This window comes from Cottoperca gobio, chromosome 15 (genome assembly GCF_900634415.1).
Source record: "Cottoperca gobio chromosome 15, fCotGob3.1, whole genome shotgun sequence".
NCBI lineage: Eukaryota > Metazoa > Chordata > Actinopteri > Perciformes > Bovichtidae > Cottoperca > Cottoperca gobio.
In genome coordinates this window covers 2,041,919-2,052,043 of record NC_041369.1, presented here as the reverse complement: position 1 = coordinate 2,052,043, position 10,125 = coordinate 2,041,919, and the positions used below count along the sequence as shown (strand labels likewise).

Here is a 10,125-nt window from a genome sequence, read left to right as displayed (position 1 = left end):
ATCATCAGAGAGCATGGAGGATGCTGAGAGGCTGCGACAAGACTACATTCTGTTCTCCAGCATCAGCATGACGTCAACCAGATGGCACTTTTCCAGCTCCGTTGGCCAGACGCTCTGATACGTTTTAAATAAGCAATCGATGTTTGACATACGCATAATAATTTGTTCTGTATTTGTTATGTATACGTCAGCTACAACACCGCTGTGGAAAAGTTGGACGTATTTGGACACTGACAAATTTTGAGCTAGTTTTTATATACACCGGCATGTGTTTCTGCCATACGGAACTGTGTGACAGGGCCTTTTGTTTGTAGAGCACACGGCTCACCATCATGGATGTTTTTTAATGAATGCTGACAAAAAATGTTGGTTACACAGAATATAAATGAAAGATGATAAATATTTAATTGATGAGAAGTCAATACCATATATAAGGTACGTTTTTACTCAAAAATCCAACATACCTGATGCAGAATGGCGGCCAAAAATCCACGTTTTGCTGCCTGGATTCCAGTTGTTTCTGTAAATTGCAGCAATCCATTTGCTTCTCTTTCTTAAGCTTTCTGTAGTCTGTACAAAGATAGTTATTATTCTTGTTGAATTTATTTGTACAGTCAATTGCTTAACAGCACTTTCCTATTTGAGCTGTGGGCGTAACAGCAGTGACATCACATGCATACCTATTATTGTGCATACTGTATGTTTTTTAGGTGATACATTCATGTAACTTTTAAAAAATCATTTGAGGTGTTCCTCAAAATGTTACTTTAGGAGGCATAGAGCTCCGGGGATCAAGCTGCATATATTACTCAAGACTTCACTCGTTGTTTTTAACACTTGATGGCGTCATAGAAACATTTAACTTCAGTGACCAGTGATACAGTCCCATCAATAGATCCTTTCCAAGCCTTTGTTTAAGTTGTTGATCATTGTAATAAAATGTGCAATTATCTGTATGACGGATAAGCCTCAGGGCAGCTGGCTCACAGGAAAATATGAAAGCATCAGTTGGTTAAAATGAAGCATCAAACAAAGATTGAAAGAAGTGGAACAGTGAGCTCCATATACTTACGTTTGAATCAGTATGAATGAAGATAAAGACATTTGACAACAAGCTCACTAATTGTAAGATATAAAGACAATATGTAATCTTTGTACTGACAACCTTCATCACATTATGTTCAAATGTAAGAATGCAAGTGAACAATAGAAAAAGAACGTGCCAATGCGTCATGTTTGAAACTTGTTGTTGAAAAACTGAATTGCCAGCCAATGCAAATATCACAATTTGTGGTTTATTACCAAGGGGTTTAATGTACACTTTAATATGAATTCATAGAAAAAGCTATTTATTCATGTACAAATTACAAATACAGTTGTTTTCTTCACTCTTTTGTTTAAATGTACACAAGTTTCTTATCTCCCATCGCTGTCCCATAGCAGCTTTACAACCTGGCAAGACTTTGCAGTAAAACACAGATAAGAGAAATACGAAAAATAAAAATGCATTTCAGTCATTTCAACATACCCTCTGTACCTGTTGAAGGAATGAAGAAGGGAAGGAATACCAGGAAAGGAAAGTCTTTTAGTTCTTTGTAAGACACATGAAACTCTTATGTCCCAGAAAACAAGAAGTTTTATGATTGCATTTTACCATTCTTACAAAACAAAGACAAAATGCCACAAAATGCTTATTTCAAAGGCTTTGCATTAGCACATTTCATCAACATCAACATGTGTATATTACATGATTTGGTGATGCTGTAGTGTAGAAATAAGCTTTTTTCTATGGCAGACAGAGTGATGGCAATGGAGGAAGAGAGGGAGCCGACAGTTGGCCTCTTCACAGAATTAAATATCCACAATCAGTTTGACTGGGTAGAAATAAGAACTGGATCCCCCAGCACAAGTCCAATGGGTTTGTCGATACATTAAATGAGTAAAACGGCCTCTTACACACATAAAACGCCACTAAAAAACAAAATAAGAAACAAACTTAATAGCAAAAGACAAACAATCCATTTAATACAATTGTGTGTTGCTCTCCTCCACATAGGCACCACATAGTAGATTAAGTAGAATCTCCATCTCAAGTAAATCACTGTTTGCTTCATGTAGTGTGTATCTTATACAGTGCAGAATATATGGGCTTTGATTAAGTAAGTGTGTGTGTGTGTGTGTGTGTTTCTATGTGCTTGTTGTATTTCTATACTTTTAAGGACCAAATGTTCCATAAGGGATAAAAAAAAGGTAATAAAGCTCTGGAAGAAGTTGATGTTGTCATTTAGAATAGTAATATCTAGTATCTAATCTAGTAATAAAATGAGGATTATGTTTAGGTCAAAGTCGTTTGGCGATTATGCATTTGCCATCTTCTTAATGTTAACAATTACAATTTAAACATTTAAACATAACTTAAAATTACTCGTTAGGGACTCCATCAAATGTTGAGCTAAGTAAAAGAACAGATTATTATTTATTCTGACAAAAAGTGATGTATTTACTCAGGAGGACTGGAAATACGCTGCTCAAAATTTCGTAAGGATTCTCTAAAGATGCTAAATTCCAAATTGAGAGCAGATCTATGATTGAGGGATCGCCTCGACACGGCTCTCAGCGTGGAGGCGGCTGAGCCGGGAGCTAGCTTTAGAGTGCTAACAGCTAACACAAACAACGGCAACAGTGATGACAGAAGTGTAAACCTGGGGGGACTAGTGGCCATTATCTAGCCAGTGGGACTATTGGATGGATTGCCTGAAATTTGAGAGGCGGATGAATAACTTTGATCCTAGCGCAATCATCAGGTCGAAATTAAAATGTGTACTTTGGTCTATGACTAAATACCTCCAGAACTAAAGACAGTCCATCAGCCAAAGCTGCGATTAATGTTTTGTGCTAATTAGTAAATGCTAGCATGCAAACACACCAACATTACACCTGCATGTGGCTGTGGATCATTGTGTCCAACATTCCTCCCTATTTACTACCTGCAACACTACATTTACTTTTCGCCATTTTATGTGACTGTGTGAATATTACACATAATGCCCTCAACACTTCCTATTTTAACTAAAAACGCTCTCCATGGCATGTACCCTACTATTTGCTAAATATTTCTTAAGGATGTATTAAGAGATCTGGTGCTGTCACTCATCCGTGCAACCAATATGCTCATTAAGGTAAGCTAGGATGATTACCTCCCAGCCGGACACAGACATGAAATCTACCATCTAACTCTAGGAAAGAATGCAACTGAGCAAATCCCAAAATGTTGAACTATTCCTTTAACCAAAGAAACAATGTTAACAGTGTAGTCTGTGAAAGTTCATTCAAAATGATACAGTTATGAAAGTTAGGCTTTAACATTGGGAGTACTTTATAATATTTAGTAAGGGTTCATTAAACAATTGGAAAACTACTAAAATTATGATAAGCACAATACAACACAAGTACTGAAAAATAAAATCCATAGTGCTGTAGAACAGAAGGGAAATGCAGGAAGTGAGTAAAAATACACGACACTGGTCAACAGCAGTTCTGGATTTGGATTAGTTTTAAATTATGGAGTAATATTAGAATAAGGATTAGGTTAATTCAAAGATAAAGTTTAAGGTTTATGTTCTTGAGGTTTGATTTAGATTTTGGGTAAAGATTCTAAATAGATTTTCAACAGTTTAAAGGTACACTCCCTGATTTTGTTATACGACTCCCGAATCTCTAACTCTCCTCCAGGATACTTTTGATGACCACCTCCGAAGGTTTTTGGGATTTGAGAGTGCTGCTGGACAATTACACCAAACCAGGGAGTTCCATTTGAAGGTTAGTGTTGACGATTTACCAGTGGCTGGATGTCAGTGGACGTCCTCACAAGTATAGTAATACAAGCTTGTGCGTGTGGTTTAGTGTCTCTTGTCACCCCCTAGTGTCCGTCCATGCTCCCTGTGTGTGTTGATGTTTGGTGTGTTGCTGCCTTCACACAGTAGTTGGGTTTGTCAGAGGCGATGAAGCCCGGCAGACACACACACTGATAGGAGCCCACTGTGTTAATGCACTTTGCATTTTTACACAACGACATCCTATTGTTGAGCTCTGAACACTCGTTCACATCTGTGGACAGAGGAGGACAGAAATGACGTAAAAACATGACAGATATTTATAACTTAAGCATTTTTTTCTGCATTTTAGTTCTGTGTGTGTAACAGCTCACTTACCGAGGCAGGCCATGCGGGACAGGTCCAGGGTGTATCCATCAAAGCAGTCGCAGGTGTAACCCTCCTGAACCCGGACACACCGACCGTTCTCACAGCCGTTCAGTATCCCACACTCCTCTGCTCGCAAACCCTCAAATGCCTTAAATGGATCTGTTGCACAAAGACAAACCGACTCGCCTGAGAATCACACATTTTTAAGTTTTCCAGTGCTAGTACATCCACGGTTACACTGCAAACAGGAAGTGGTAATAGCTGATTCAGCATACTTCAATGTTGCATTCTTGCATATATTTACAAAATGAAAACAAATATAGGTCAAAACAAAAACAGAAAACGTGGAGTTTGAGTTAGAGATGACAGTTAACTAAATGACTGTCCCCCCACCCCCCCAGACTCTTGAACTATCCTCCCTTTAAAGCAGCTCATTCTAACGGGTTGTTAGTTTTACGGTCATAAGATGGCAGCAAAGCGCTGTGAAATAAGAACATAAGTCTTTAGTGTTTTCAGCTTCCAACAGTTTGTAGAACTCCTCCTTTGACTGTCCAACATCTGTCCAGGACTACACACTCAGAAGACAGTTAATCAGCTGCACCAAACTAAACTAATACATCCTACCTGTACCATGAAGGTCAGCATGCTCTGGTTTTTTAAAACTGTTTTATAAAGGACTTGGTTCAACTTTATACTAATTTTTGAGGCTGCTGTTGAAATATATTGTGTTACTGAGAGGTAATTCTAATATTTTGTGCACCCTATTTATATCATTGAATTTAGATGAACTTCTCCCAGATTACAGATCCTGTTTCAAACACCATTAGTTAGTAATGAATACACGTTTCCAACAGGGGCCTTTTAATACCTTTTTAATTCAATGTACATTTAAAAGGCTATAACACATACATTGTCATTTGCTTCAGAACTCATTTGCTATTGGACCACCAATATTTAACTACATAGTATTTTTTTACTTGTATTATTGTATTTATCTTTCATAGTGTTAGTTTTGAATGGCACACGTCCTGTTTGAACTGTAACCTCTGAGATAAACTGTGTGAGCATTCAAACTAAATCAAATTAAAAACATGGCTACTTTGAGTAAAATTACTTCAAAAAAGTGAACAAATCTACAATACTGATGGTGTGATAAACATAAAACATGTTATCGTTTGACAAAGGGTGTGTAGCATATGTGTCGAGGCACGTTAACTTCTACATGGAGCCACAGAGAACAAGTGTGACAGAGCTTCTGTCCACCTCATAGACTCGCACTATATTCAATGAGTTACTCTCCATTGTTTAGTATGATATGACCTGCTAAATACCTTAGAGCAGTGGCTTTATTTCAGACTTTAAAGCAGGGGTGTCCAAACTTTTTTCACTGAGGGCCACATACAGAAAAATATACGAAGGGCTCATACTTTTGAGGTATATTGCCTAAAAAAAAAATCAAGGGGCGGGGATTGGGATGGATATATCTCAAGCTTGTTAAACAAATAAGTTATTGGGCTTGTTAACACATCAACTAACGTTAGTTAGAAAATGTTATCAACTTTAATTGACTGAATGTATTGAAAAATGTATCTTATTAACATGAATACTGTGTAATATATGTTTTAACTCTCCTATAATGGGAACAGCATTGGGAGCAGTGATGCTGCGCTTTGGACTGAAGGATGCTGCAGGTCAGGAGTAAGTTTGGTGTTTGAGATACGAAGGACATCACAGAGATGCTGTCATTTTGGTTCTCAATCTGCTTTTGTTAACAGAGAAAATGTTTGCTCACATATTTGAGTGGGGAAGTACGCAACATTGAAGTTGCGTAGTTGTGTCTCAAAGAGACGGAGCTTCACACAGAATACTTTCAAGTGCGCAGTAGGCTCTTGTTCAGGGTTGAGATGACCAGTAAGATCAACTAAACATGCCAGGTCTGCCAAACATGGAGGGTCACTCAGCTCATGAAGAGGTCGGTCCTTCTCTTTCAAAAACAGATCGATTTCTGATCTCAGGGAATAAAACCGCTGCAGCACGGAGCCGCAACTCAGCCAGCGCACATCAGAACGGTGGAGTGCGTCCCCGTATTCAGCATCGACATCAGACAGAAACGCTTGAAATTCTCTGTGGTAAAGTCCTCGTGTTCGAATTATGTTGTGCCCTTTAGACTCCTAAAACCAAGCAGCTCTTCCGTAACGCAAAATTTATCGTCAACTCCCTGCAAACAAAGTGAACAGCTGTGCGGTGTCTGTGCTCTCATCACATGCAATCAGTAAACATCTAAAGCTCAAGCTTTATCTGACACTTGATGTTTTAAGTTAGCTGACAAGTCAAAACTGTGTTTCTGTGTTAGAACTAAGAAGTACAAAACATTCAAGCGCAAGTTTATATCTGGGCCATATTCCATTATACTTTTAGAATTTGCTGCGGGCCAATTAAAAATGGACCGAGGGCCGCAGTTTGGACACCCCTGCTTTAAAGGGACAGTTCACCCAAAAAAAATTAATTACATGTGTCCTCTTACCTGAAGTGCTATCAATCCATCTACATTGTTTTGTGTGAGGGATATCAGCCGTATATAATGGAACTTGCGGTGCTCAAAGCACCAAAAACAATCAATCAAGTTTTATTTATACAGCCCAATATCACAAATGACACATTGTCTCGGTAGGCTTTACAGACTGTACAGCCGAGGATAATGCCATTAATGTTTACATATTGTGCCAACACTCTGCTACTCACACCAAAACAGTCTACATTGATAAATAGCACTACAGGTAAAAGGAAATAAATGTGTTTTTGATTTTGGGTTGAACTGTTCCTTTAATGTTTGTTGCTGTTTGCACAACTAGACATTGCTCCTGAATAAACTCTATATGTATGTATACTTTACAATTCTTTCCCTTAGCCACATTACTAGCGATACCTTTGTACAGACCTGATTAAAGTCTAGTTGTACAAAAGATATCCTGAGTTTCCTCTGTTACTATAAAGGATGTATAAAATACAAATACTCACGCTCCTCGTTCTCATAAAAAGGCAGGACAGCCTGCTGCTCCGGTGATGGTGAGTAGTCTGGGTCCACTTCATATTCATGTACTGGGCCGGCAACAAGGGCGTCATGACCGTACGCCCGCCGCCCGCCAAGGTTACACATGGACACATAATCCTCTGAGAGAGAGAAATAAATTGTTCAATAAGAAAAGTCAGGAGCTGCCAAGTTCTGTAATAATTAATACACTTGGTCTGACATCCCAGAATCCAGTGGACTCATTAATTATCTGTTACACAGACTTGTAGGCTGCTGTATGTAAGCTGGAAATGTTGTCTCTATTTGACTATTGCTGTAAATGCAGCTGTGGCTAACTTCAGGGAATAGATGGTGAAATACAAACACTTTGGTATGAAGAACTTACGGTTTTATTATTGCAGCAAAATCATCTGGCAGTTATTATTTATTTTCTGTCTTACATTCATCTCTGATATATGAATTGCATTACAATTAAACCTTAACTAAAGAATGTTTACATGGTAATACAGTACAGTACGACATAGTGTACAGTCTGTGCCTGCTCCATATGAACAACGCTCTGAGATAACTCCTGTGATGATGTGGCGCTATACACTGTAAGTTAAATTGAATTGACTTTTAATGGACGAATGGAATATGTTGGCATATTCATTGCTGACCAACACAACTGGCATCCCAGAATGTAAAACACACAGACATTCACTATAGTGTATCTGAGCTGTGAGAGCAGTGTGTGTGTTGTTGTGTAGTGTGTGTACCAGTGTTTCTGGGTGGACACAGGGCACAGTCCATGCCCCAGGCCTCTCCGTACAGACAGCAGCACTCTGTGTATGTGGTCTTCTTGTTAGGACCGAGCGGCCGCGTGCACGTCATGGTTTCTGTCACCGTCTGCCAGCAGATCCCCTGGTAGTCTGTCTGCTCCGCCTCATGTTGCTCTGCAAACACATCATACAGTGATGTGTGTTATACGCTCTGCTTCCATCCAACTAATGCAACTAATAGAAATATTATTCATACATTATTCAAAGAAATGAAGTACATTTCCATAACTAGACTAAGCATATGAGCATACATGTAGCAAAGGGTCACAGGTCAGATTTGAACCTGGACGCTGCGGTAAAGACTCAGCCTGAGTTCATGGTGAGCTACCGGCAGCTCAGAAGTTGTATTTTAAATGCCTTAACCTAAAGAAGTTAGATTGTTTGCGTTCAAAACGTAGCTTATCCTTCAGTTTCACGTGTTAGGACGTGTTGTATTCGTGTTTCTCACTCAACCATGTGAATCAATGAGTCTGTGGCAGCTCCCTGCTGACCCACATCTATCAGGCTGATTACCATTAATAACGCAGGTTAATTAACTGATAACATTTGAAATGGGTGCATTATAATGGTCATTAAATAAACATTATGTTTAAGCATGATGAGTCTGTTGTGAAACCCATGGAGAGGTTAATGATGTGTTGTATCGCAACATAATGTTGTAGTTATAGATACAGAAACATAAGGTAATTATACATACATTGTCTGTAAACTTATGTAATATTGACTGCTCTAATCCTTTAGATTAGATTATATATACTATATTTTAATTTAATTTCAGTTATTTTTTAGCAAGCGATACACAGCCTGGAAGTGAGTATTGCCAGAGAAGCTAACCATGTACTTTAAGTATTGATGATTGGCAAGGAATTTGTTTTTAGGGCCAAAGTATTGACAATACTGAAACCAACATAATATGGGGATTGGAAGAATTTGCGTAAATATTTGCAAATTCAAGGACGGACATTTAGAATTCAGATTTTTTTATAATGGAATGGAATATTAAAAAAAGAAAGAAACGTTCTTACCAGCCACCTCAGGAATGAACACACAGCGGTTACTGTTGGGGTCCAACACCATGGGATGTGTACAGAAACACATGTATGAGCCATCTGTGTTCATACACTGCCCACCAGCACACACCGACTCATCCAGGCACTCATTGATGTCTACAGGAAAGAAAAGCAAACAGACATTTAATGGAAAAATAACTCTGAAAGATAATACAATGAATATGTTTTCCATTTATTTTGAAGGAGTTTATAAAAGTCAAGTTAATGTCTGCTGAGTAAGAAAAAGAGGTGGAAAAGTTCACCTGATTGCTGACCTACAACTGGATTATGGTGAAAGGATGAATTATTATAGATATGTACTCCTCTCCTCTGAATAACATGTATTCCTTTGTTCTTAAACTATGAATGTAAATGTCAAACACAACTAAAGTCTTTCTCCTTGTCTCAGTAATTAGCTTCAGGCCAGATCTTGGATTTTGTAGTTTCTGTAAATTAAATAAACTTTATTAATGCTAGATCAATTACATATTTCAGGTTGAAGGTTACAAATATATGTTTGTTTTCCTTACGTCAGTTTCTCTTCTCGTGCACTAATTTGCTGAAGCTGATTAGAGTGATCTCTTTTGCAGACGGTCTCCGCGGCAGATTCCACATGCTGAATCTGGGCCGAAAAGTGCCGACAGTGCGGGACACACCGCAAAAACAAAGGTCGACAGACGCTCACGAACATTGACCGACATTGGTGTGACACGGCCTTAAAAGCTTTTATGTACTAATGATCATGTTACTAATCCAGTCTTCTCTTAATTTTGTGTGAAAGACCTTCATGACTGCTGTTTAGAGGAACATTTCAGATAATTTCAAATCACTCTGGTGTGGAATCGAAGTTGTTAATAGAAAGTAAAATAATCTTTCAACAGCATCTAATTGTCTTCAAGACTCGTCTTGAGCATTTTTAGGATTTATAATCTGTGCCGTTTTAAAATTTGAGTGTGGAAATTAGTTCTTAACCTTGAAAATAATAGTTCCACAAAATAAATCTAAAGTTTTTTTCCGGTGCA

At 38.3% G+C, this 10,125-nt stretch overlaps 1 protein-coding gene across 2 annotated transcripts in view; it reads right to left on the bottom strand.

Moving 5' to 3' along the window:
* Positions 1-1,276: 1,276 nt before the first annotated feature.
* The window catches only part of ltbp1 (latent transforming growth factor beta binding protein 1), a 122,725-nt gene continuing 113,876 nt past the window's right edge, over positions 1,277-10,125 (bottom strand). For both annotated transcript variants that reach the window (XM_029449541.1, XM_029449542.1), the window contains 5 exons: positions 9,080-9,220; positions 7,992-8,168; positions 7,221-7,373; positions 4,212-4,361; positions 1,277-4,107 (listed from right to left, as the gene is read on the bottom strand). In XM_029449541.1, coding sequence (XP_029305401.1) covers positions 3,920-4,107; positions 4,212-4,361; positions 7,221-7,373; positions 7,992-8,168; positions 9,080-9,220 — 809 coding nt within the window. In that variant the 3' untranslated portion in view covers positions 1,277-3,919. The remainder of the gene's footprint in view (positions 4,108-4,211; positions 4,362-7,220; positions 7,374-7,991; positions 8,169-9,079; positions 9,221-10,125) is intronic.